This window comes from Xenopus tropicalis, chromosome 3 (genome assembly GCF_000004195.4).
Source record: "Xenopus tropicalis strain Nigerian chromosome 3, UCB_Xtro_10.0, whole genome shotgun sequence".
Classification (NCBI taxonomy): domain Eukaryota; kingdom Metazoa; phylum Chordata; class Amphibia; order Anura; family Pipidae; genus Xenopus; species Xenopus tropicalis.
The window spans coordinates 139398239-139425525 of NC_030679.2; the positions used below are offsets into that span (position 1 = coordinate 139398239).

General features: G+C 47.2%; 1 protein-coding gene across 2 annotated transcripts; it reads right to left on the reverse strand.

Moving 5' to 3' along the window:
* Positions 1 to 277: 277 nt before the first annotated feature.
* Positions 278 to 20974, reverse strand: acp5 (acid phosphatase 5, tartrate resistant). Of its 2 annotated transcripts, none has more exons than XM_012953156.3 (5): positions 20919 to 20974; positions 9250 to 9530; positions 7641 to 7768; positions 2520 to 2865; positions 278 to 1952 (listed from the first exon to the last, which is right to left on the reverse strand). In XM_012953156.3, exons 2-5 carry the CDS (start codon positions 9514 to 9516, stop codon positions 1713 to 1715), a joined length of 981 nt encoding a protein of 326 aa, XP_012808610.1. In that variant the 5' UTR covers positions 9517 to 9530; positions 20919 to 20974; the 3' UTR covers positions 278 to 1712.
* Between the last annotated feature and the right edge of the window lie 6313 nt (positions 20975 to 27287).

The following is a 27287-nucleotide window of genomic DNA, read 5'->3' on the forward strand; positions in this document are numbered from 1 at the left end:
GCAGATTAGGGATTTGGCAAAGAATTAGCCCTTTTCGTTCAGATTCGGACGAATCCATGGGCCTTGCGGAACCGAAACTGAATCTTTAAAATCACATGACTGTTTGTCACATAAACACAGAAGTTGAAATTTTTTCTCCACGCGCTTCGCCAAATCTTTCATGAAGGATTCGGGGATCTGCCAAGTCACAAAATAGTGGACTCGGTGCATCCCTAAAACAGATACACCTCTCCTTTAAACACATTCAGCAGACATTAAAATAATGAGAGTCAACATATTTCATTTGATAAATTTATTTCTGTATTATTTTCTGGTAACAGACAAACACATAAAAGAGCACTTATTAAAAAGAAAGCAGTTTAAGAGGCCAGGGTGACTAACAATCTAAACCTGAGTAAATTACACAGACTTATTTCTGTATTTCTTATTTTAATGTAATTTTCTTTTAACTTATCAAAATACCAACAGTATTATCAAAATATCAACATCATTTTGAAAAAGCAAAAATGTTCATTACAAAAATACAACATTAATTGGAAGTTCCTGTGTCGTCTTAAAAACGTGCATAAAAACACTTTGGGAAAAACCTCTAATGACACAATCACTCAGCGGATTTTGTTTTTTACCCGTAAAGATTGCCAGATTGGAGAAGATAGCAGCACATAAAATCTGAAAATTAAGCTGGTGTTAAATTGATTAAAAGGCTGAGGATAATACTGATTATATTAAAGGTTGGCTTATAGGGCCACAGCTAATGAGATTGTTCCTCTAGGCATAAAGACTTACAACAAGGATAGGTTTTACAATTCATATGATGCCTAAAGGTGGCCATACACGTTAAGATCCGCTCGCTTGGCGATGTTGCCAAGCGAGCGGATCTTCTCCCGATATCCCTACCTACGGGTGGGCGATATCGGGGGAATTTAGGCTAATTTGTAATGGGCGCAGTCAGTTTGGGGGCCGCATCAACGAGCCGATGTGGTCCCCGATCCGACTGAATTTTTTAACCTGCCCGATCGATATCTGCCCAATTTCAGACCAAATACCAGTCGGACAGGCCAGTCGTCGTTCCCCCTACACAGGCCAATAAGCTGCTGAATCAGTCCAAGGGACCAATATTGGCAGCTACTATCGGCCCGTGTATGGGGACCTTAAGGGGAACTTTTCTGTTTTATATTTATTTTCCTTTAAACCAAGATGCTTTATAGATCTGTTTCACAAATGGTACTTTTTTAAACAATATACTTCCCCTGCAGCATCCAGAGTTATCATTCCAACGACTTGTGCTGTTAGTTGGGGTCAGACAACATGCCGTGGGGTAAATTTATGCATGCACATTTTCCCAGTGCCCCCTTGGGGCTAAAGTACACCCCAGTACTAAACTGGGCATGTTATTGGTGCCCGCTGTCCTGCCCCACTTCTGGGGAAGTTTCACCTTAATGTAATAGTCTTTATCCATGCCTTACTAGTATATGCCTATGAATACTCACAAGTGCAAAATGAAGGTTAAAAGCATCATGTTTTGGCATTTACGCTTAGTCCCTGACTTTATAGAACAGTATTGATCCCATTAAACAGTGTAAGGTTGCAGAGGACCTGCCCAGCATGTTAAAATACTTGTAAAGGCAATCACGGCCATGACTGATTGTCATGTAAAATAAAATTAACCCCTTCCCGTAATACAGTCAGTGCACGACCGTCTCAGGCTCCAGTTAAAAGGTGCGAGGGTACAACGTGGTCTGATAGAGGCATTTGCCGTCGGATTGTACGTAGGTTATGGTCATTTCTTTAGGGGTGATCTCTATGAAGGCAAAGGCTCCCATCGTGTCAGGATCACCTTGAAAAAATTTCAAATAACCTTTGGGGACATCGTCCTCGTGAACTCGGGAATTCTCCATAAAGTTTCCAGCTCCACTCAGCATATAGCCAATGCCCTGGTCATCCTGAAGGTACTGAAAATTAAACAATTAAAAAACATAATGAAGCCAAGTTTATTTAATTATTAATAAGTATTAATAAAGCACTGAACCTGCCCCAAAAATACCTCAGTATTAACAGATCTGCCCTAAGCAGCCCACTTTCAGGTAAGCCATTTTCCTCTTTGGGGCTGCAGCTTGGCAATGCATTGACAAACTGATATTGGCATAATAAAATAATAATTCCAAAGGATTCCAGTGCTGGCCTTCATTTGTGCTAGTGGGCTAGAGAGCTGTGTCGGACTGGGACCCAAGGGGCCCACCAGAAAACTTTAGACTATAGGCCCACTCTCCACTTACAGGCCCACACTTTTACTTACATGCTAGCAATCTATTCATCCATCTATTTCTCCTCTTTGTTCCCATTCAGAAATAGTGAATTACCATCAAACAGGCCAAATGGTCTGACACCTGGGCCCACCGGGAGTTTTCCTGGTATCCTGGTGGGCCAGTCCGACACTGGCAGAGAGTGCTGTCTCTTGTAAGACTTTCTTCTTTCTATTCTTGCTTGCCATACTCTTTAAAATTCTCAGTTGAAGTTACCTGCATGTTGTGTTCATGTCCACACAGGTAGGCTGTGACCTTGTACTTCTTAAGCAATGGTTCTACGCTATGGAGCAGGCAGTTAGTCGGCCCATGTTCCGCCACTGACCACACCGGGTAATGACCAGCCACCAGCAAGTAATCCTCCTTGGCGCTCTGCAGCTTCTCTACCAGCCACTCCAGCTGCGACCCTGCCGTTTTGAGATTGGTTGGACCTCGGGGTTGCCCGTCACGGAAGTCATCTGAATTTCCGCACAACTCGACTGTATCCAGCATCAGAAGTCTCACTGTAACGTTGCTGCCAGGGACGGTGAAGGAAAGATCGTAGTAGTAATCAGGGTAGTTCCTGTAGGTAAAAAAAAGGTAAATGGTTATAGCTTGCATTATGGAGCCTGAAGCTCAAGGAGCTCCACATTACATCTTATTCTGTCTCGTCTGTCTCTAACATGTGGACACATGGTAATGTTTAAGTTAAAGAAGTTCAAGAAATATTGTTTGTGCTTGTAAGGTTACTTTTAGTATGTCATAGAATGTCTTCATCTTAGCAACTTTCCAACTGGTCTTCATTGTTTTTATAGTTTCTGAATGATGTGCCTTTTTCTTCGGCTTCTTTTCTTCTCTCAAATGGGGGCGGGGGCAGCCAAAAATGTATTGATCTGTTAGGTTATTATTTTATTAACTAATGCTTTTTCTTACATATCTTTCTATTCAGTCCCCCAACTATTTATATTCCAGTCTCTCATTAAAGCCAGCAAATGGTTGCTAGGGTAAATTGGACATTAGCAACCAGATAACTGCTAAAATTCCAAACTGGAGAGGTATTGAACAAAAGGCTAAACAATTCAGAAACCACAAAAAAATGAAGACCTATTGCAAATTGTCTCAGAATATCATAGTCTACAACATTCTAAAAGATAAGTTAAGGTGAATTACCTCATTGAAATATTACTGCAGAATGAAGGTGGCCATAGACGGGCCGATTGTAGCTGCCAATATTGGTCCCTAGACCGATTCGGCTGCTTATCGGTCCGTGTATTGAAACTGGCCAGATATCGATCGGGCAGGTTAAAAAATTTAGTCGGATCGGGGACCGCATCTGCTCGTTGATGCAATCCCCGAACCGACTGCGCCCATTACCATCGTTATAATTCAATCGTTTGGCCCGAATTAGCCTAAATTTGCCCGATATCGCCCACCCGTAGGTGGGGATATCGGGAGAAATTCCGCTCACTTGGTGACCTCGCCAAGCGAGCGGATCTTAACGTGTATGGCCACCTTGAGTCTAAGCACATACAGTGGCTTAGTTTTATTTATGGCTAGGCTTTCCAAGTTCAAGCTAAGTCAACAACTTCCTAGAAACTAGGGTGAAACGGAGCAAATGGAAAACATTGAGACATTTGTCTGTAGGCTTCCCAAAGTTTAGGCGCTCTGTTAATCCCTTACTAGAAGTTTTTAATAGAGATGTTTTTATCTTTATTTCTGCCTTTACCGCTACCCATATCAGGCAGCCTTCAGTCTAAGTAAAAATGGCACCTATACTTGACATCATTCTTAAGCACTACGTGTACTGGGCCAGCTTGCTGCCATGCTTTTTCTGATGGATTATAACAGAATCCCTTTATAGAAAACCATTTATTTCACCTACAAAAGGAAACTAAAAATGCAAGTAAACTGACAGTGTGAAACAGATATTAAAAACTATCATTCAGACCCACTGACCCTCTGAAACAACACAAATGAGCCTGCTCAGCTTGCTAGATAGGGTGTATAAAGTGTACACAGTCATAACATGGCTCATATAAGTCCTGTGATTTCTGCTTAAAAAAATCTATTTTTAATTTGTGGGTGCTAAGTCATGAGTTGCTACTAAGTAGCTCTGTGTGTCTATGCCCTTAGATAGTGTTGCCTTTACCCGGTGAGGCTTTGTATTGAGAAGGTTTACAAACCCTGTATTTTCTTATTTACATTCAGGGCAGTGTTTTATTTCTACTTTCCAAAATTAACAGAAACCTCAAAAAGCGGAACAGTAATATTTGACGCCATCAAAACCTAAGCCACTTCCGCCCTTAGCAGTATAGTTATGAAAATAACTTCTTTATGCTTTACTGAACACATTCTATTTTATTTGTAGCAACTTAGTACGATGCAGAGAGGGCTATTCTGAGACAACTAGCAGTTGATCTTCATTTTTTATTATTCACAGTTTTTGATTTATTTAGCTTTTTGTTCTGCAGCTCTGCAGTTTGGAATTTCAGTAGCTGGTTGCTAGGGCTCGGTTTAACTTAGTAACCAGGCAGTGGTTTGGAGAAGAGACAGGAATATGAATAGAGGAGGGCCTAAGTATAAGGAATAAAAAGTAACAACAACAATAAAATTGTAGCCTCAGGGGGCAATAGTTTTTGGCCCACTGCACCCACATGCCATACCTCCCAACATTTGAAAAATGCGAAGATGGACAAAAAGAAATGCTGTGTGTAGTATGGCAAAAAAATGGCCATACTCATTTTTTTGTGACCACACCCCCTAAATACCACTCCCATTTGACTAAATTTGGCAGGATATGTAAAGTTTGAACACATTTCTGGGGGTTTTGGGGTCTTGTTTTATGTGTTATTACAGTTTTGCTAATGAAGGTGAAGTTGCCCTTTAGGCTGCGAGTCTCAGTTCCCCCAAGAGACCTGTTTAGCTTATTAGTTACAGTTGTATCTCAGTGCAGGGGGTGAGTATTCTGCCAAAACCTACTTAACTAATTAAGTTTGAGAAACTTTGTATCAAAGGGAAATTAGAGACTTTTCAATAAGTGCCCTGAGCTGTTAAAATCAGGACTGTCCCAAGAAAATCGGGATAGTTGTGAGGTAATTAAAGCTCATGTACAGCTTATTATTATTATTTCTTATTCGTCCCTCTGTGATGCACAGGTGAGATACATGGAAGCCCTGTGCCTGTGTTTATATAGGCACAAGCACACAATACAAAGCCAAACCCTTCAAGGAAAGGCAAAAATACATACGTGACATCATTCCACAAGGAAACTCAAACACACCACAAATATGAATCACGTGTAGCTGACACAAAAACAACAGGCTCAAAGTTCATAGTGAGTTCAGCTGACGGTTGCTAAGGAGTTACTAGCCACCAAATGTAACCAGGAATCCACAGGTTTAGCCTGACAAGGATATACACAGGCCTGGACTGGCAATCTGTGGGTTCAGGCAAATGCCAGAGGGTCTGCTGTAAGGTGCCATAGACAGTCACTATTTATTGGGCATATGGGGGGCTGTTTGGGCCTCTGTGTACTGAAAATCAGGCCCGGACTGGCAATCTGTGGGTTCAGGCAAATGCCAGAGGGTCTGCTGTAAGGTGCCATAGACAGTCACTATTTATTGGGCCTATGGGGGGCTGTTTGGGCCTCTGTGTACTGAAAATCAGGCCCAGACTGGCAATCTGTGGGTTCAGGCAAATGCCAGAGGGGCTGCTGTAAGGTGCCATAGACACTCACTATTTATTGGGCCTATGGGGGGCTGTTTGGGCCTCTGTGTACTGAAAATCAGGCCCAGACTGGCAATCTGTGGGTTCAGGCAAATGCCAGAGGGGCTGCTGTAAGGTGCCATAGACACTCACTATTTATTGGGCCTATGGGGGGCTGTTTGGGCCTCTGTGTACTGAAAATCAGGCCCAGACTGGCAATCTGTGGGTTCAGGCAAATGCCAGAGGGGCTACTGTAAGGTGCCATAGACACTCACTATTTATTGGGCTGCTGGGGGGGGCTGTTTGGGCCTCTGTGTACTGAAAATCAGGCCCGGACTGGCAATATGTGGGTTCAGGCAAATGCCAGAGGGGCTGCTGTAAGGTGCCATAGTCACTCACTATTTATTGGGCCTATGGGGGGCTGTTTAGGCCTCTGTGTACTGAAAATCAGGCCCGGACTGGCAATCTGTGGGTTCAGGCAAATGCCAGAGGGGCTGCTGTAAGGTGCCATAGTCACTCACTATTTATTGGGCCTATGGGGGGGCTGTTTGGGCCTCTGTGTACTGAAAATCAGGCCCAGACTGGCAATCTGTGGGTTCAGGCAAATGCCAGAGGGGCTGCTGTAAGGTGCCATAGTCACTCACTATTTATTGGGCCTATGGGGGGGGCTGTTTGGGCCTCTGTGTACTGAAAATCAGGCCCGAACTGGCAATCTGTGGGTTCAGGCAAATGCCAGAGGGGCTGCTGTAAGGTGCCATAGACACTCACTATTTATTGGGCCTATGGGGGGGGGCTGTTTGGGCCTCTGTGTACTGAAAATCAGGCCCAGACTGGCAATCTGTGGGTTCAGGCAAATGCCAGAGGGGCTGCTGTAAGATGCCATAGACACTCACTATTTATTGGGCCTATGGGGGGGCTGTTTGGGCCTCTGTGTACTGAAAATCAGGCCCGGACTGGCAATCTGTGGGTTCAGGCAAATGCCAGAGGGGCTGCTGTAAGGTGCCATAGACACTCACTATTTATTGGGCCTATGGGGGGGCTGTCATTTCACTTGTAAGGTAACTTTCAGTATGTTATAGAATGTACTATTCCTAGCAACTTTGCAATACGTCTTCATTATTTATTTTGTCTAGTTATTTAATTATTTGCCTTCTTTGTCTACATCTTTCCAACATTCACATGGGGGGGTCACTGACTACTACTACTACAAAATAAAAAATGAAGACCAATTGCAAATTGTCTCAGAATGTTAATCTCTACATCATACTAAAAGTTCATTTCAAGGTGTTCAACCCCTTTGAAGGGCTTGTTCACCTGTGTTAACTTTTAGTATGATGTAGAGATTAACATTCTGAGACAATTTGCAATTGGTCTTCATTTTTTATTATGTGTGGTTTTTAAATACTAAGTACCTTAGCAACCATGGAATGGTTTGAATGAGAGACTGATATATAAATAGGAGAGGATCTTGATAGAAAGATAAGTAAAAAAAAAGTAACACACAATTGGCACATCAATCCTAAGCACCCTGGGGCAGCCGATAAAGAACTGCCCCACTGAATATAAAGTTCTACCCGCTATCTATGAATTCCCTGAGATATTCTCCAGAATACTGGATTCTATTTTTTCTAGGAATGTCATAAATAGCATTACCATCGCTTGGAGACATTGGTGTAAGCGATCTGCGCAGAAACGTTCCCTTTGTGGTCGTGATTTCCCGCCAGTATGTACCAAGGTAGGTTGATGAGGGACTCAGCATTGTACACCGACTCGAAAGTGATCTGTAAGAGGGACAGAGGCGAGAGAGTAGATATATTGGTGTATATTACTGCTCCTATTGGTGTGTGGGCGGGGGGAGACTGGCACTACCACTCTCTGCACTCTATATGGGGTAGTAGTAGTAGCAGCAGTATTAGTAGTAGTGTGTATGGGTGTGTGTTGAGCCAGCTGCCAGCACTGCTCCTAGTGTATTCATATCTAGTGTTGCCACCCAGCCACTAATTCACCAACTTAGCTGGCAAATGACCACCTAGGAGCTGGTGGCGGTACTACAGATTTACCGGCAATTATATCTCCCTTTCTTAAAGTTTTCCTCCTGAGAAACTCACATATTTGCACACAGAATTGCTGTTCATAAGCAGAGCTTCTCCCCCCAACTCTGCTGCCCATACCCCACCTCTGAGCCGCCCATACCCCACCTCTGAGCCGCCCACACCCCACCTCTGACTTGCCCATACCCCACCTCTGACTTGCCCATACCCCACCTCTGAGCCGCCCACACCCCACCCTGAGCCGCCCACACCCCACCTCTGAGCTGCCCACACCCCACCTCTGAGCTGCACATACCCCACCTCTGAGCCGCCCACACCCCACCTCTGAGCCGCCCACACCCCACCTCTGAGCCGCACACACCCCACCTCTGAGCCGCACACACCCCACCTCTGAGCCGCCCCCACCCCACCTCTGAGCCGCCCCCACCCCACCTCTGAGCCGCACATACCCCACCTCTGAGCCGCCCACAGCCCACCTCTGAGCCGCCCACAGCCCACCTCTGAGCCGCACATACCCCACCTCTGAGCCGCACATACCCCACCTCTGAGCCGCCCCCACCCCACCTCTGAGCCGCCCCCACCCCACCTCTGAGCCGCCCACAGCCCACCTCTGAGCCGCCCACAGCCCACCTCTGAGCTGCACATACCCCACCTCTGAGCCGCCCCCACCCCACCTCTGAGCCGCCCACAGCCCACCTCTGAGCCGCACATACCCCACCTCTGAGCCGCCCATACCCCACCTCTGAGCCGCCCATACCCCACCTCTGAGCCGCCCCCACCCCACCTCTGAGCCGCCCACAGCCCACCTCTGAGCCGCCCCCACCCCACCTCTGAGCCGCCCCCACCCCACCTCTGAGCCGCCCACAGCCCACCTCTGAGCCGCCCACAGCCCACCTCTGAGCCGCACATACCCCACCTCTGAGCCGCACATACCCCACCTCTGAGCCGCACATACCCCACCTCTGAGCCGCCCATACCCCACCTCTGAGCTGCACATACCCCACCTCTGAGCCGCCCACACCCCACCTCTGTTATGTCATTGCTGGCATTCTTGAACCGCAGGCCGGTGAAGATTTGGGGAAAAAGGTGGAAACCTTATTTCTATCATCTGCTAGGTGTGTATAATTAGAGGCTGGTACTGAATTTGTTCATTGCCATAATGGTGTGCTGGCAGCGTTTCAGGAGAATATGCCTGTCGTAGCAACCAGTACCTTGAATCTAGGGTCAGACACATCAGTGACACCGTCATAGTAGAAATTGTCACCCAAAGACAGAATAAAGTCTGCACCCAGTTTGGCCACGGTTTTGCCCATTTCTTCAGCCACCAGTTCCTGCTGTCTTGTAGTATAGGGGGGAAGGGGCAGTCCCCCCCAATCTCCGAGAGCCACAAAGCGAAGGGAGGGGTTCTGACCAGGGACCGCGTAAGTGCAGATCCCAGGCAGGAGGGATGAGATGAAGAAGAGCAGGAAAATATCCATTCTGTTGAGGGAACCTAGGTGAGAAAGCAGGGACATACATTAAAGAAGGCATATAAATATATATATATATATATATATATATATATATATATATGTGTGTATAATAGGAAATAATTCATTAGTCAATTAAAATATTAAATCACTTTCCGGCACTTAGTGCTAATCTCTTTCTCTACTACCTTTAAGTTGGGTGTTGGGCTTTAGACTGGGGCCAAGGTACAGGGAGCTCCTGCAGTAATATGGCCACTTAATAGCATCATTAGTGATATCAGCGGGTGGCCATGGGAGTGACTGGGCGACTCAGGGGAAGCTTTGTAAACCTGGGTACCATCCTATCAGAGGAAGAGTTCTAGTCAGCTGATGTGGAGTGCAGGATTGAGAAGCAGCGTGCCCCCTATACAGCTTTGGTTTCTTGGTTCTTCTGCTCAAGCCCAATCCATCCACTCAATAGAGCCGCTATGTTTGAAGAAACCAGAGCCCCCAGAAGAAACCCAACACAAGAGGGGAGAAAATACAGACTCTTTGCAGATAGTGCCCAAGGTGGAATCAAACTCAGGACCCCAGTGCTGCAAGACAGAAGCCATCCATGCTCTATAATTTAGGATAAGTAATACAAATGTAGCTTTTTATCAATAAAACTGGGACATCACTAGCCCTGTACTGAAGGCAGGTGAATATTATATAGGAAGCAGTTGTTCTAGGGAACTATGACTGAATAATAATAATAATATAATAATTTGACTGCTAAACGTTATGGATCAGCAATCATGGGGACCAATACTGCTACAGTTTACAATGGCACTCCAATAAATAAAAATACCCCTGTCATTCAAAGCTGCCATCCTGGCCACTCCCCATTTATGCCAAACTCCGCCCATGCATCTTACTATGCCCACTCACCTTACTACTATGCCCACTCACCATACTACTATGCCCACTCACCTTACTACTATGCCCACTCACCATACTACGCCGCCTCACCACTCCTCCCACATCTTTTGTGGCCCACAAATCCTGTCCCTCTCTGCCATGGGGCCCCTGACTTGTAATAAAACCTAAGTGTGTAGGGGCAAGGCCACCTTGGAGTGGCACTAGGGGCCGAAATCTGCCCATAGACAGTGACTGGGCCTGTGGGGGAGCTGTTTGGGCCTATTCTGAATATGGATGCACCAAACCCAGTTTTTTTGGGTTCGGCCAAACCCCACGAATCCATCGGGCGAATACCGAACCAGTAATTAGGCTCTGGAAGGGGTAAAAGTTGAGGTAAAAGTCAAGGGGTAAAAGTTGATTTTTTTGCACTTCCCTGTTCACACGGACATTTAACCCTTCCTAATATTAGGATTCGGTTCGGCCAGGACCGTGGATTCGGCCAAATCCGAACCCTGCCGTAAAAAGGCTGAATCCTGGCTGAATACTGAACCAAATCCTGGATTAGGTGCATCCCTAATTCCGAATACCAGTCCAGATCTGCTCCCAATACCCCCCCTTCCAATAATAAGCAATGAACTGAACCAGACCAGGAGACTTAAAATGGCGGCCACATTCACCTGCTGAGGGAACAAACCATAGTTAGAAATAGGGCTGTACTGAGTCCATTCACATCTGAGTGGTACGTCTGGGTGTCAGTGTTTTGAGCTGTACAGGTATGTGGGATTCCAAAAGCAGATGTGGTAACAAAGTCCCTATTGTGGCCATACTAGTGTGGCAGCTTATGCACAGAGGGGGGGCTGCCATAGGGGGGCTATAGGCTTAACTCCGGCCATAACCCAACCCACTGAAATTTGTTCCCAATTGCTGCTTCCCCTTTCACAATAAGATTCCCTGTGACTGACAGGGCAGACAATGGATCCCTGCAAAGCTTAATAGGACAGAGGGGAGGGCTGGGGAACTGAAAATAAACAGGGGTTCCACACGAACTACAAAACACCCTTCCCCCACAATCACATGACCCCAGTCACATGAGCCCCTATCAGTTAGTTGCTTAACTGCCAGCTGACTGACTCTACTTTATCTTTCTGATATGGCAGTAAAGCAGGGAGAGGCAGGCATTGTGGCTGCTGTGGAATGTGAGGTGGCGAGAGCGCTGCTGATGGTGCACCATTGCTGGGCTGCACTTTTATTTACATGCACATTACTTCCCATGCTGCTTTGCACTGGGCTCCTATGGCATCCCTGGCATTTGGCCCCCAAGGGAAAGGCACTGACGGGTAGGTGGCTTTTTGGGAGTGGCAGTAACTACTGGGAAATACCATGGTTTCTGGGAAAAACCACCACAGTCAAAAACATCAGATTGCCAGAAGCCTTAATAGGGGATATAAACCCTTGCTGAAATTCCCTTTTCTACTATAAAGTTGCTTAAAATGCAATTTTAAATGTAAATTGTCTTATTTTTAGACACATGGGTCAGTTGAATAGGCAGCAGGTTTGTCCAATGAAAAATGACTTTACACGAGCAGCACTCTGGAACCCCATGGCATGATAGGTAGTTCTGACAGCCATAGGGAAGGAGACAATTCTTTTTAAATCTAGAGTTCTGCAAGGGTCCAATTTTTCAACTACCCCCAACACATGACTGGTGATCCCCATCCCACCCAGGCTTCTGGCACAGCTGGCCTCAAGGGGTGTTGCTATCATCTTACAATGGGTTTAAAGATACGTGTAAATATAATTTCATTTGAAAACAGTATTTGCCTATCCCTTTCTGTTCTCTGGTTCCGACTCTTGAACCAATGTAGCAATAGTCCATTCCCCTCCAGGTCTGGTAATCAGGCGGCTTCTGCTACTTTGATTCAGGAGTCAGTACCAGTAATGCAGGGAACATTGGCCAGACAGGTGCTGCTTTCAATCCCAGTGACATTCACTTATGTAATGTAATCAAGTGACCATGTTTTTGTTATGTACCAAGTCGCATTATCACCCTTAAGGCCATAACTGTTCTGTGCATTCATGTCATGGATTCATATGGAATGCCATACAAGCTCTCTTCACCTCCTGTATCGGTTATTGGTTGCTTTATATGTTACTCTGTATGTCCAATGTATGGAACCCACTTATTGTACAGCACTGCGGGATATGTTGGCGCTTTATAAATAAATGTTAATAAAAATAAAAGTGAATGGGTTCCAATTTCAAGTCCCCCCTCCTATAGTATTTGACAAATATATACTGTATGCCACTATGATTGGCCAACCAGGGACCTCTCCAAATCAGAAAACACTTAAAGGGAATATAAACCCGCCAAAAAATAGAAAAAAAGGAATGCAATTTCTTTCCAATTTACATTCATTAAATACAAACAGCGGGTTTCAATTCAAGTGTAAATGCTACTGAAAGCAGTGTCTGTCTGTCCCTTTGTGGTCCCCCTGGTTCTGTTGATCCGCTGGCTTCTGCTACCAATGTCACCAATGCAAGGGATAGCAAGAGGCAGACACAGGTCACTTTAGTTATGTAAGTGCCCCTAACCCCACTCTACTTGCCCTTTAACCCCACCGACATATCTCTAAATACAGACACCTGCGCAATAAGCCACACAGGACTGTAGCCCTGCACCCTGTCTGCCTTAAAGGAACAGTAACAACACAAATACATGGTACATAGAGGAATGAGTGTAGGGTTACTTAGCCAAATGCGGGCAGTCATAGCCTTCAGATTTCCCGTTGCCAATCTATAAGTGGCAAACTTGCCGGCTCACCCTATGAAATGCCCCCACACAGAGAGAGCGCAGCAGATTTTGGGGGCAGAAAGCAGCAGAAAACAACAGTAGTTGCCTCCTTACCTCCCTCCCAGCAGAGAAGTTCCTTTCAGTGCGATTGTTTTCAGACTGAACTCTTTGCTGATGTACAAGCCGGTTGCACACAAAGGCTGCCCTCACACCCCTCCTGTCTCAAATTACGCAGCCCAAAGCGAGCTGACACCACTACTTCCTGCTAGCAGCCTGCACCCAGGCCATTCCCAGCAGGGCCCTGTTCCCCCTCCTCCTGTGTACTGCAGCTCACCCACATGGCACCCTTCTAACACCCCACACGCCACATGGCTAATTAGCAATTCATTCGGATGCCTGCTGCAGACTGCACCGATTCCTATGCAGCCATGTCACATGATGTATCTAAATGGATTTCTAAGTACAGGTATAGGACCCGTTATCCAGAATGCTCGGGAACAAGGGTATTCCGGTTAAGGGGTCTTTCCATAATTTGGATCTCCATACCTTAAGTCTAGTAAAAAATCAATAAAACATTAATTAAACCCAATAAGATTGTTTTGCATCCAATAAGGATTAATTATGTCTTAGTTGGGATCAAGTACAGGTACTGTTTTATTATTACAGAGAAAAGGGAATCATTTAACCATTAAATAAACCCAATAGGGCTGTTCTGCCCCAATAAGGGGTAATTATATCTTAGTTGGGATCAAGTACAGGTACTGTTTTATTATTACAGAGAAAAGGGAATCATTTAACCATTAAATAAACCCAATAGGGCTGTTCTGCCCCCAATAAGGGGTAATTATATCTTAGTTGGGATCAAGTACAGGTACTGTTTTATTATTACAGAGAAAAGGGAATCATTTAACCATTAAATAAACCCAATAGGGCTGTTCTGCCCCCAATAAGGGGTAATTATATCTTAGTTGGGATCAAGTACAGGTACTGTTTTATTATTACAGAGAAAAGGGAATCATTTAACCATTAAATAAACCCAATAGGGCTGTTCTGCCCCAATAAGGGGTAATTATATCTTAGTTGGGATCAATTACAGGTACTGGTTTATTACTACAGAGAAAAAGGAAATTGATTTTAAAATTCTGAATAATTTAATTAAAATGGAGTCTATGGGAGACGGGCATTCCATAATTCAGAGCTTTCTGGATAACGGGTTTCCAGATAAGGGATCCCATACCTGTATTTAGCTTTTTGTTTAACAGCTCTCCAGTTTGGAATTTCGGCAGCTATCTGGTTGCTAGGGTTCAATTTAACCTAGCAACCAGGCAGTGGTTTGAAAGAGAGACAGGAATATGAATAACAAAGGGCCTAAATAGGAATATAAGTGATAAAAAGTAACAATAACAATACAATTGTAGCCTCACAGAGCAATAGTTTTTTTGGCTGCCAGGGTCAGTGACCCCCATTTGATAACTGGAAAGAGTCAGAAGAAGAAAGGAGCCCCGAAATAAACGAGGCAGGAGTGAGGGCACGGGGCCATGATAATGCTAGGAAAGGCCCGGGGGGTTGATATGGCTTTAAAAGGGCAAGGCATTGTGGGAATTGTAGTTCCCAAGCTGATTGGCAGAGGCGGAAGGAAGTGATAAAAGGGGGTGTGCGCAAGTCTAAGGAACCATTTTGGAGTCAGCAGCCGAGCGAAGAAGATGGCCCAGGAACTGCTGCGTGGGATTCAAGAAGCGATGGCGGGACAGGAAGGAGCGGCGTTCCGAAGGGAGCTGCTGGCGCTGCTATCCGGAGGCCAGGACGGAGAACCAGGACATCCAGGACCCGGTGAGGCGACAACGGCACAGGCGGCGCAGACGGGACAGAGGAGGACCACGAGGCGCACCAGGCCACCGGAGAGGCTCAGCCCGGACGCACCACAGGACCGGAGGAGGCGGAGGAGCGCATCCCGGACGGGAACAGCAGCAGGCACGGAGGAGGAGGGCCCAGGACGAGAGCCGGAAAGAGGACGGGCGAGCGAGTGTCAGCAGGAGAACGCGCACAGAGCCAGAGGACGTGGCGCAGCCCCGGGGACTGGACGCAGGACCGCGAGGAGACCAGCGGCCCGAAGGTGCGTGAGAGGAGGGGCGGAGGAGCGCGACGAGGGGCAGGAAGCGAGGGGGCCCAACACACGGCAGGCAAGTGGGGCCCAGGCCGGGGGAACGGGCCAGGTGGCGCCAACGGGAGGGGCAAACGAGCAAGGGACGGCACCCCAAGGGGGGTTACCCAGGGAAGGAACAGAGGACCGGCGGGGGCTAGGCAATGAGGGCAGCAGCCCAGGGCCGGCAGCAAGGGACCGAGCTACAGGGGACACGGGAGAGAGGGGAGGAGAGCGGCACAGCGGGGCACGGATGGGACCAGAGCCAGGACGGGAAGGAGCGGACAGGGAGCGGGCAGCAAGGCTCAGCCCGAGGGAGACCCCAGGAGGGACACGGGGCAGGGAGTCGAGGAGCAGAAGGCGCTCCAGAAGCAGAGAGAGGGAAGGGAGGCATGGCCGACCGGAGGGCCGGGAAGGCCACCTGAGGAGGAGGAGCCCATGGGAATCACGGGCTTCACCCAGGCCCAGGCGGGCCGGCCGGGATAGAGGGGAAGGACGAGGCACAGGGGCCAGGTCACCTGGGGGGAGGTCCCCCAGAGCTTGCTGCCGGTGTGTTTCCTCACCCAGGTATACGGGAGGCGACAGGAGGACGCCGGACGGGCAGGGAAGGAGCATCAACAACTGCGGGAGCAGCAGGGGCCGCCCAGGACAGGACACTCCGCGGGCGTCTGCGGCTACAGAACAGGAGCAGCCGGGAGCCAGCCAGGCCCAGGAGCAGGAGAGGACGGCCCCGGGACAGGCGATTGCCAGCGGGCCAGGAGGGGGTAAGATGGGAGAAGGGAACGGGGGGGGCATCCTGCAGAGTCTGAAGGAGCTACTAGCAAGGTGGGAAGGCAACAACCCAGACACAGGGGTAGCAACAAGGGTATGGACGGGCGCCACGGCAGGTACAGGGCAGACGGGGGCGACCGGGAACCCGGGACCAGCAGAGGGCACCGAAAAAGGGGCAGGAGGGAATGCGGCAAAGAGCGGGGAGGAGGCGGGAGCAACAGAGAGGGAGAAGGAGAAAGACTCCATGACGGGGGGGGTACCGGATACAGCCAGGCAAAACGCCTACGTATCCTTTGCGGGTCCCCTGGGAGCGCACCTCAAAAAGGAGGTAAGGGAGAAGATTGAAAAAGGGGAGTTTGTGGAAATATTTTCCCTGCTGCCCTTGGAGGAGACAGTGGACATCAAGGAGGATGACAAGAAGGATGGGAAAAAGGAGGAGGAGGAGAGGGCAAAACGCTATAGAAAGATACCCAAAACATTTGGCAATTGGTTGAGAGCCTTTTGTATCTTGGCCAGCGTGACCGGGGAAAAACACCCTGAGAAATGTTCAGCGCTGTTCTGCTACCTGGAAGGGATATGGGATGCGTTTAGGGTTTACGGCGGGTTGGCATGGTGGAGATACGATGAACAGTTCCGCCAACGCCTCGCCGTCAACCCCGGGATGAGGTGGGACCAAGTCGACATGACCTTGTGGATGAGGCTCATGATGGCACAAAAAACATCCCCCTTTCCAAGGCCCGCCGGTGGGGGGCAGTCGGCGGCTCCACCGGCGGGGTATAGACTGGGATGCTGCTGGATGTATAATGATGGACAGTGTAGGTGGGGAACGGCCTGCAAGTACAAGCATGAATGCTCGGGTTGCGGGGGTCCCACCCATACAGCAAGTGCTTCAAGAAGGGAAAGGGGGGAACAAAAAGCACAGATACCGGAAAAGGGGAGGACGCCGGTGAGCTTAGGCGCGATGCTGCCTTGGCTAAGACGGTACGGTAGGCGAGGGGACGCAGAGTTTTTAGAAAAGGGCTTCCAGTTCGGATTTAGGATACCGTTCAGGCCACGGGAAGGGGGGGGTACACATGGAAATCTAAAATCACTGGTGAGGAACCCTGGGATAGCTAGGGAAAAAATAGGAAAGGAAGTGGCCTTAGGGAGGATGGCCGGGCCATTCAAGGACCCGCCATGGGACAACCTGAGGATATCCCCCTTGGGGGTGGTTCCCAAAAAGGAACCGGGCAAATTCAGATTGATACACCATTTGTCATTCCCCAAAGGGGAGTCGGTAAATGACGATATCGATCCAGAGCTCTGCTCGGTATCATATACTTCGTTTGACAGGGCTGTGGAAGTGGTACAGGCAGCGGGACCGGGGGCATTAATGGCCAAGGCAGACATAGAGTCGGCTTTCCGACTGCTGCCCATACATCCGGAGTGCCAACACCTACTGGGTTGTAAATTGGATGACGAAATTTACGTCGATCTATGCCTGCCTATGGGCTGTTCCATTTCCTGCTCCTACTTCGAGAAGTTCAGCAGCTTCTTGGAATGGGTAGTGAGAAAGCGCACAGGGTCCCAGAGCCTGGTACATTACCTGGACGACTTCCTGTGCGTGGGGCGGGCTTCTACGGAATGGTGCTCATTCTTGCTGGAAGTCTTAAAAGAGGTGACGGCTGAGTTTGGGGTGCCGTTGGCTCAGGACAAGACCGTGGGGCCAGTCACCTGTTTGAGCTTCCTGGGGATAGAGATTGACACAGTGGCGGGCATGACAAGATTACCGGGAGACAAGTTGACGGACTTGAGCAAGGGTGTAGGTGAGATGATCGGCAGGAAAAAAGTTACAGTCAGAGCGGTACAGTCGCTACTGGGTAAACTCAACTTTGCATGCAGGGTAATCCCTATGGGCAGGGTGTTCTGCAGAAGATTGGGCACACTGCTAAAGGGGAGTAAGGAGGGTCACCACCACGTACGTTTGACAGCGGAAGTCAGGGGAGACCTGCAAATATGGGATCAATTTTTGAAAGAGTTTAACGGCAAGGTGATTTTCCGGGGAAAAGAGGTCACAAACGAAGAGATTCAATTGTTTACGGATGCCTCCGGCAGTGTAGGCTTCGGGGCCTATCTGAACGGTGGTTGGTGTGCTGCACACTGGCCGGAGGAATGGTTACAGGGCAACCTGTTAAAAAATTTATGTTTTTTGGAGCTTTTTCCAATTGTGGTGGCAGTTTTCCTATGGGGGGCACAACTTGCCAACAAACGGGTGGTATTCAGGTGCGACAACCTGGGGGCAGTGCAGGCCCTCAATAAGCAGTCGGCCACCTCGCCGGAGGTAGTGCGGCTTTTGAGGGTCTTGGTTCTACAAAGTTTAAAGATTAATTTATGTTTCAGAGCGGAACATGTCCCAGGTGTCGCAAATGTGGTTGCTGACGCTTTGTCTCGCGCTCAGTGGGAGCGTTTCCGACAGGTAGCACCAGAAGCGGACCTGCAGGGTGCCCCCATGCCGACTGGTCTGTGGCAGCTCGGGATCGGAGACTTGAGGGGATGGTGAGGACATCTGTGTCAGACGCTACCTGGGCGGCATACGGTAAGGTCTGGAAGGACTGGGAGCAACTGATGGCTTGGTCGGGGGGTACTTTTACACCGGAGGAAAGGATGGAAGCACTATTATGGTGGGTTTATTGGAAAGTAGAAGAGGGAAAATCGGCAGCGACGGTGGAAAAAGGAATGGCGGCATTGGCCTTCCTCTTTAAGCTAAAAGGGTGGGAGGACATAACTAAAAAATTCGAAATACGGCAAGCAGTGGTGGGGCTTAAGAAGGCGAGGGTAAAAACGGATGGCAGGAGACCGGTGTCAGTGGAGCTACTCCACGGTTTGCAGGGGGTGCTGACCAGCATCTGTAGAACCAATTACGAGACACGATTGTTCCAAGTGGCCTTCACATTGGCATTCTTTGGGGCCTTTAGAGTGGGGGAGTTAGTGAGCCAGAGTAAAAAGAAGCCAGGGGGGTTGGACATTAAGGAAGTAACCATAGCAGACACGGGCATCTGGGCATGGCTGAGGAGGTCCAAGACCGATAAATGGGGAAAAGGGAGACGGATAGAGCTGGCTAAATTGGATGGAGGGGAGATTTGTCCGTGGGGATGCTTGAGGAGGTTCCTGGAAATACGACCGGGACATCCAGGACCACTGCTAGTCCACGAGGACGGGCAACCATTGACGAGATACCAATTTATAGCAGTATTCAGAATAGGTTTAACAAGGCTAGGCAAAACCCCGGGAGAATATGGAACGCACTCATTCCGGATAGGGGCGGCCACGGAGGCAGCGAGGGCAGGCCTACCGGAAGAATTAATACGCAAGATAGGGAGATGGGAGTCGAAGAGGTTTCGCAGCTACATACGACCGTCACTCTTGTAAGGTGGTGAAGGGAAGGGGAAAAAGAAAAAAAAAAAAAAAAAAAAAAAGAGCAAGTTATCCTGTCATATGTGTTGGTTGAGTTTTATTGTATTTCAAGGTCACGGAAAAGTGGTCTGGCTGGTTGGACATTCGTATATTCACTGGGCAGCCGAAAGAGCAGCAGCCAGACACGCTGGAAAGCAGCTGGGTTTTTCGGCAAGGCAAGCAAAGGTGAAGTGGTTTGGGTTTAGGGGCTTACGATGGCCTGAGTTGTTGGTCAGGGTGATGGAGCTGGTGGCAAAGGAGGCACCGCCAGACGTGCTGGTAATCCATGCAGGAGGAAACGACATGGGCATCGTTGCGCAGAGAGAATTGGTGAGACTAATGAAACGCGACGTAGATTTGCTGCGTTCACGTTTGCTGGGGGCTAAAATAGTCTGGTCCGAAATGGTGGGCAGGCTACAGTGGAGAGGGGCCAGGAATCAAGCAGCAATGGAGAGGAGCAGAGTAAAAGTAAACAAGCTGATGAGTGCGTATGTTAGGCACGTGGGGGGGGTTGTGGTCAGGCACAAGGAGTTGGAAGGTAGGCTACCGGGTTTTTACCGGACGGATGGTGTGCACTTGTCACCAGTGGGGCTAGACATTTTTAACTTGGAGGTGGCTGATGGGATAGAAAGGGCCTTGGGGTTTTCAGTTGGGCAGGCGCGCCCGGCGTAAGGGGTTCACCCCGGAACGCTAGTGGCGGAAGGTTAGACGGAGGCTAGTGAGTACAGCCATAGGTTGGTGGGAAATGGGGGCTGTGGTGGCTAGAGAAAGGGGGTTACTAACCTCAGGAAAATGATTACGGTGGGGGGGGCAGAGACAGCTTCCACAAAGCAGCCTTCAGCGGCTTATTGTTACGAGGTTACCAATGAGACTGTGATGTTATGTTATGTTATGTGATGTTATTTATTTACAGTAATATGTTATTGTTTAACAAATTTACAAGGTTGTAAATAAACAGGCTGCGGCCTTTTCTATCCACAAGAAGTTGTTGTGTGTACGTTTATTGGGAGAGGTGAGGTAAGTGAGAGGGTAAGGGGGGTTAGTTTGGGAGGGCCACTAAATTGACGCTGCACTTATCAGGCAAATAGTTCAAAAACTATAGAAAATAAAAAATAAAGACCAATTGAAAAGATGCAAACAAAAGTTTGCTTTCCCCATAAAATCTGGGTTGGGTTCCTTGCAATAAGGGATCTTGGGTAAGGGCATTCGATATATTGTTCCTTACACGTCTTGTAAAGGGACTTTAATTTAACTTTTGGTTGCCAAATGGCTGTATTTTCTTGGTAGGGTCCTGCACAGGTCTGGTCGGGCAGACCCGCAACTCAACCCACACCCACCACCCAACATGTCCCCTACCCAGATCCGCTACCCGACCCTGACTGCAAATAGGTAACTTACCTTCCTACCTGGGACCTGCTAAACCAAAAGTGATGTCACTGCATACAGGAAGTGATGTCACTCTGGAGCCAAATCAATAGGATAAGGGGAAAAAAAACTTGCAGTATGGATGGGTGGATGGGTCCACTCCTGCACCTTATCCAGTTACCTGTGGACTGACTTTCTCCCGAAACCCAACCAGATGCAACACCCTGTTACTGATACTAAGGGCAAGTGATACTTATTGGCAGAGTTTAATCAGCTTGTGTGTATATTTATATGAGTGGGAACATTGTTCTAGACCCAGACTGGGATACAAAATAGACCCTGGCATGCCAAGTACACAGAGGCCCAAACAGCCCCCCAGCAGCCCAATAAATACTGACTGTCTATGGCATCTTACAGCAGCCCCTCTGGCATTTGCCTGAACCCACAGATTGCCAGTCTGGGCCTGATTTTCAGTACACAGAGGCCCAAACAGCCCCCCCAGCAGCCCAATAAATAGTGAGTGTCTATGGCACCTTACAGCAGCCCCTCTGGCATTTGCCTGAACCCACAGATTGCCAGTCTGGGCCTGATTTTCAGTACACAGAGGCCCAAACAGCCCCCCCCCCAGCCCAATAAATAGTGAGTGTCTATGGCACCTTACAGCAGCCCCTCTGGCATTTGCCTGAACCCACAGATTGCCAGTCTGGGCCTCGATAGGTATAGTAAAAATCAACCCAATGCCCAACCAAATCCAGGCATATATAACCAGATCTAAGAGTTATTTATATGGGTGGGAACTGCCATACTGGTTACTTATCTTATCCATAGACTGCAAGAATTCCAAGTTACGTTTCTAAGGCATAATTAGTGCCAGGCAGAAAATGCAAGCGAGATGCTGCCAGGCTCACTTACCTATCTGTCACTGTGCCGGGTAGCAGCTGCCTTAGGGCTGGGAGCAATGGAGGGGGCCTGGGAGTTTATAGAGGAGGGGTTGGTTCCTTTTGGGTGCTAATGACTGTTAAAAGATTCCCGTTTTAATGTGAACCAGTAAAAAAGCTTTAATTACTTTGGGGGGGGGGGGGCATGGTGTTCACAATAAACAGTTTTATTACTTGTATTTATGTGTGACCATTAGTCACAGAGATAGACAGCCTCATTCCTATACCCTATGGTTATGGAGGTCCCAATGAAAGCTCTACTGAGCACCCATAAAACTGCCACGCACAGTGGGTTTGTGCTTACAGTCATTTATACCAATGGTGGCCATTCATAGACCTATAAAAGCTCATTGCCCTGTGTAGGGGGCCTGCCAGGGTCGGACCAGGCCAGCAACTAGAAAAAACCTGATGGGCCCCGGCTATCATGGACCCAGGTTCGCTCCCTTACCGGTAACTGCAGGTACCAGTGTATCAACCCCCCCCCCATCATGGCCGCAAGGAGGAAGTGGAGTGGGAGGGGGTTTGACATCTCGACTGGGGTAGGGGACTCCCAGGCAGCAGCCCCTAAAATAAGCAAGTTATCAATTGGGCAGGTATGAAAATATTGTTGGACAATCTGCACAGTGAAGCCGTCCTTGTCCAACGGTCCTCCCTAGGCCCCAGTGTATGATCCAATCATTGGTTCCAGGGCCAGTTTGGCTGTGCTTGTGGGTGGCCAAATCAGACCCCAGCACATATGACAGTGTGGGAACCAAAAGCAGAGTAGGGCAGGGAGTGGCAGTGGCTAGGTGGTGTGATGGGCCCTTGAGTCAGGTACCCAGTGGGCCCCAGGTACCCCAGTCTGACTATGACCAAAAGTTGTCCATGTAATCCCACTCTCTGCAAAGCCACACGAAGCCTGGTGCATCTGTGGGTGCCTTGAACTGAGATGAGACCGTTATGATGCAGGGACACTAGGAATGTACTGGGAGTGTAGTGGGCTCTGTAGAGTGACATTGCACAAGTGGAGCCAGAGTGTTATCCCTACAGTAAGTGGCCGATGGATGAAAGGCTAATGGGCTCTGTAGAGTGACATTGCACAAGTGGAGCCAGAGTGTTATCCCTACAGTAAGTGGCCGATGGATGAAAGGCTAATTACAGGTTACCTGTCTGTGAGTTACAGTGTTGTGGATAAACCTGATACAGCCTGTTAGTGCCCCAATGGGTGACCTTGGCCATCGGACACAGACTCACTGGGTTTCAGCCTGGGGCTCAGGTTCAAATAGCAGTTGGCAAATTAGCGGCTATTAGAGCTAATGATGTTGCGCTAGGGCTGTGTATCAGGGGCCCGGGCAGCTTTAGTCAGTAGGCTGGTCCGACTGGTTTCAGTAGAAAACGTGCAGAGAAGGGCAGATCATAAATGGCCAATGTGTCTCCTAGGCCTGTTAGAAAGGCAGAAAATAGCCGAGTGCAGCAAAGCCCTGAGCATATAAAATAGCTGCCACTTTTCCCCCACAGTGTTTGCTCTGGTATGTGAGAACTTGCCTTAAAGTGCTGGGGTTAAAGGGCAGAGTCAGATTTCAGCCAGCAAACAAGCCATAGTGAGGGGCAATTTCCACTTACTGGCAACCTTTGTACAGGGTTTGGGATGTTACTTGAGTTAAGGTGGCCATAAATGCCATGATTTGGGCTGACAGTTGGAAGGTGAACATACATGTGTAGGGTGGCAGTAAGAGGAGGCCATCTATGTGTAGGGTGGCAGTAAGAGGAGGCCATACATGTGTAGGGTGGCAGTAAGAGGAGGCCATCTATGTGTAGGGTGGCAGTAAGAGGAGGCCATCTATGTGTAGGGTGGCAGTAAGAGGAGGCCATACATGTGTAGGGTGGCAGTAAGAGGGGGCCATCTATGTGTAGGGTGGCAGTAAGAGGAGGCCATCTATGTGTAGGGTGACAGTAAGCGGAGGCCATACATGTGTAGGGTGGCAGTAAGAGGAGGCCATCTATGTGTAGGGTGGCAGTAAGAGGAGGCCATCTATGTGTAGGGTGACAGTAAGCGGAGGCCATACATGTGTAGGGTGGCAGTAAGAGGAGGCCATACATGTGTAGTGTGGCAGTAAGGAGGAGGCCATCCATGTGTAGGGTGGCAGTAAGGAGGAGGCCATCCATGTGTAGGGTGGCAGTAAGAGGAGGCCATCCATGTGTAGGGTGGCAGTAAGAGGAGGCCATCCATGTGTAGGGTGGCAGTAAGAGGAGGCCATCCATGTGTAGGGTGGCAGTAAGAGGAGGCCATACATGTGTAGGGTGGAAGTAAGAGGAGGCCATCCATGTGTAGAGTGGCAGTAAGAGGAGGCCATACATGTGTAGGGTGGCAGTAAGAGGAGGCCATACATGTGTAGGGTGGAAGTAAGAGGAGGCCATCCATGTGTAGGGTGGCAGTAAGAGGAGGCCATCCATGTGTAGGGTGGCAGTTAGAGGAGGCTTTACAGAGTTTGGTATGTTACTTGAGTTAAGCTACCCATGATTTGGGCAGACAAATGGATGGTGGCCATTCCTATGTATGATGACAATGGGTATATGGCCATTTGTTCCAAGTTCCCGAGGAGTTCCTTATAATATATAGTGAATAAAGTACCCCCTATTGTAACATATAGGGATATTATAAGCCCCCGAGGAGTTCCTTATAATATATAGTGAATAAAGTGCCCCCTATTGTAACATATAGGGATATTATAAGCCCCCGAGGAGTTCCTTATAATATATAGAGAATAAAGTACCCCCTATTGTAACATATAGGGATATTATAAGCCCCCGAGGAGTTCCTTATAATATATAGTGAATAAAGTGCCCCCTATTGTAACATATAGGGATATTATAAGCCCCGAGGAGTTCCTTATAATATATAGTGAATAAAGTGCCCCCTATTGTAACATATAGGGATATTATAAGCCCCCGAGGAGTTCCTTATAATATATAGTGAATAAAGTGCCCCCTATTGTAACATATAGGGATATTATAAGCCCCGAGGAGTTCCTTATAATATATAGTGAATAAAGTGCCCCCTATTGTAACATATAGGGATATTATAAGTCACTGAGGAGTTCCTTATAATATATAGTGAATAAAGTACCCCCTATTGTAACATATAGGGATATTATAAGCCCCGAGGAGTTCCTTATAATATATAGTGAATAAAATACCCCTATTGTAACATATAGGGATATTATAAGTCACCGAGGAGTTCCTTATAATATATAGTGAATAAAGTACCCCTTATTGTAACATATAGGGATATTATAAGCCTCCGAGGAGTTCCTTATAATATATAGTGAATAAAGTGCCCCCTATTGTAACATATAGGGATATTATAAGCCCCCGAGGAGTTCCTTATAATATATAGTGAATAAAGTACCCCCTATTGTAACATATAGGGATATTATAAGTCCCCGAGGGGTTCCTTATAATATATAGTGAATAAAGTACCCCCTATTGTAACATATAGGGATATTATAAGCCCCCGAGGAGTTCCTTATAATATATAGTGAATAAAGTACCCCCTATTGTAACATATAGGGATATTATAAGCCCCCGAGGAGTTCCTTATATAGTGAATAAAGTGCCCCCTATTGTAACATATATGGATATTATAAGCCCCCGAGGAGTTCCTTATAATATATAGTGAATAAAGTGCCCCCTATTGTAACATATATGGATATTATAAGTCCCCGAGGAGTTCCTTATAATATATAGTGAATAAAATACCCCCTATTGTAACATATAGGGATATTATAAGTCACCGAGGAGTTCCTTATAATATATAGTGAATAAAGTACCCCCTATTGTAACATATAGGGATATTATAAGCCCCTGAGGAGTTCCTTATAATATATAGTGAATAAAGTGCCCCCTATTGTAACATATAGGGATATTATAAGCCCCTGAGGAGTTCCTTATAATATATAGTGAATAAAGTGCCCCCTATTGTAACATATAGGGATATTATAAGCCCCCGAGGAGTTCCTTATAATATATAGTGAATAAAGTACCCCCTATTGTAACATATAGGGATATTATAAGTCCCCGAGGAGTTCCTTATAATATATAGTGAATAAAGTGCCCCCTATTGTAACATATAGGGATATTATAAGTCCCCGAGGAGTTCCTTATAATATATAGTGAATAAAGTGCCCCCTATTGTAACATATAGGGATATTATAAGCCCCGAGGAGTTCCTTATAATATATAGTGAATAAAATACCCCCTATTGTAACATATAGGGATATTATAAGCCCCTGAGGAGTTCCTTATAATATATAGTGAATAAAGTGCCCCCTATTGTAACATATAGGGATATTATAAGCCCCTGAGGAGTTCCTTATAATATATAGTGAATAAAGTGCCCCCTATTGTAACATATAGGGATATTATAAGTCACCGAGGAGTTCCATAACCATAGAAAAGCTTTTATACAGGTCAGAACTCCGAGGTGACTTCTAATATCCTCATATTTTACAACAGGGGGTAATTTATTTATTATAATATATAAGTTTCAGTGAGTCATGTGACAGAAATTACATCACTAAGCTCCGATTGTAACTGATGACATCATTAAGCGCTGTTTATAAGGATATAACTTACAGTTTGGTCCTGTAGGGAAATTACTAAACTGTATATTATAATGTAATAGTGGATAAGTAAAATATATTAGCGATGAGTAGAAGGAGAAGAAGAAAAGGTGAAATAAAGGTAAAGTAGTAAAAGAAATAATAATATCAGCAACTACAATCAAGATCTAAATGAAAATAATCTATAAATGATAAGGATATTAGCAGTCACTGAGGGGTTCTGTGCCCATATAAAGGCACAAGGCTGCAGGCTGAGTTATACAGGGAACTCTGAGTATCACTCATGTATTATAAGGGATAATGTACCCCCTACTGTAAATGATAAGGATATTAGCAGTCACTGAGGGGTTCTGTGCCCATATAAAGGCACAAGGCTGGAGGCTGAGTTATACAGGGAACTCTGAGTATCACTCATGTATTATAAGGGATAATGTACCCCCTACTGTAAATGATAAGGATATTAGCAGTCACTGAGGGGTTCTGTGCCCATATAAAGGCACAAGGCTGCAGGCTGAGTTATACAGGGAACTCTGAGTATCACTCATGTATTATAAGGGATAATGTACCCCCTACTGTAAATGATAAGGATATTAGCAGTCACTGAGGGGTTCTGTGCCCATATAAAGGCACAAGGCTGCAGGCTGAGTTATACAGGGAACTCTGAGTATCACTCATGTATTATAAGGGATAATGTACCCCCTACTGTAAATGATAAGGATATTAGCAGTGAGTTATACAGGGAACTCTGAGTACCATATAAGTGATGCTACTGCTATAAAGGACTCATGCAGTTGTAACATTGGGATTTATCATATTGATCTCTTAAGATGGCCATACACTTTGCAAGTTGTCAACTTTGCACT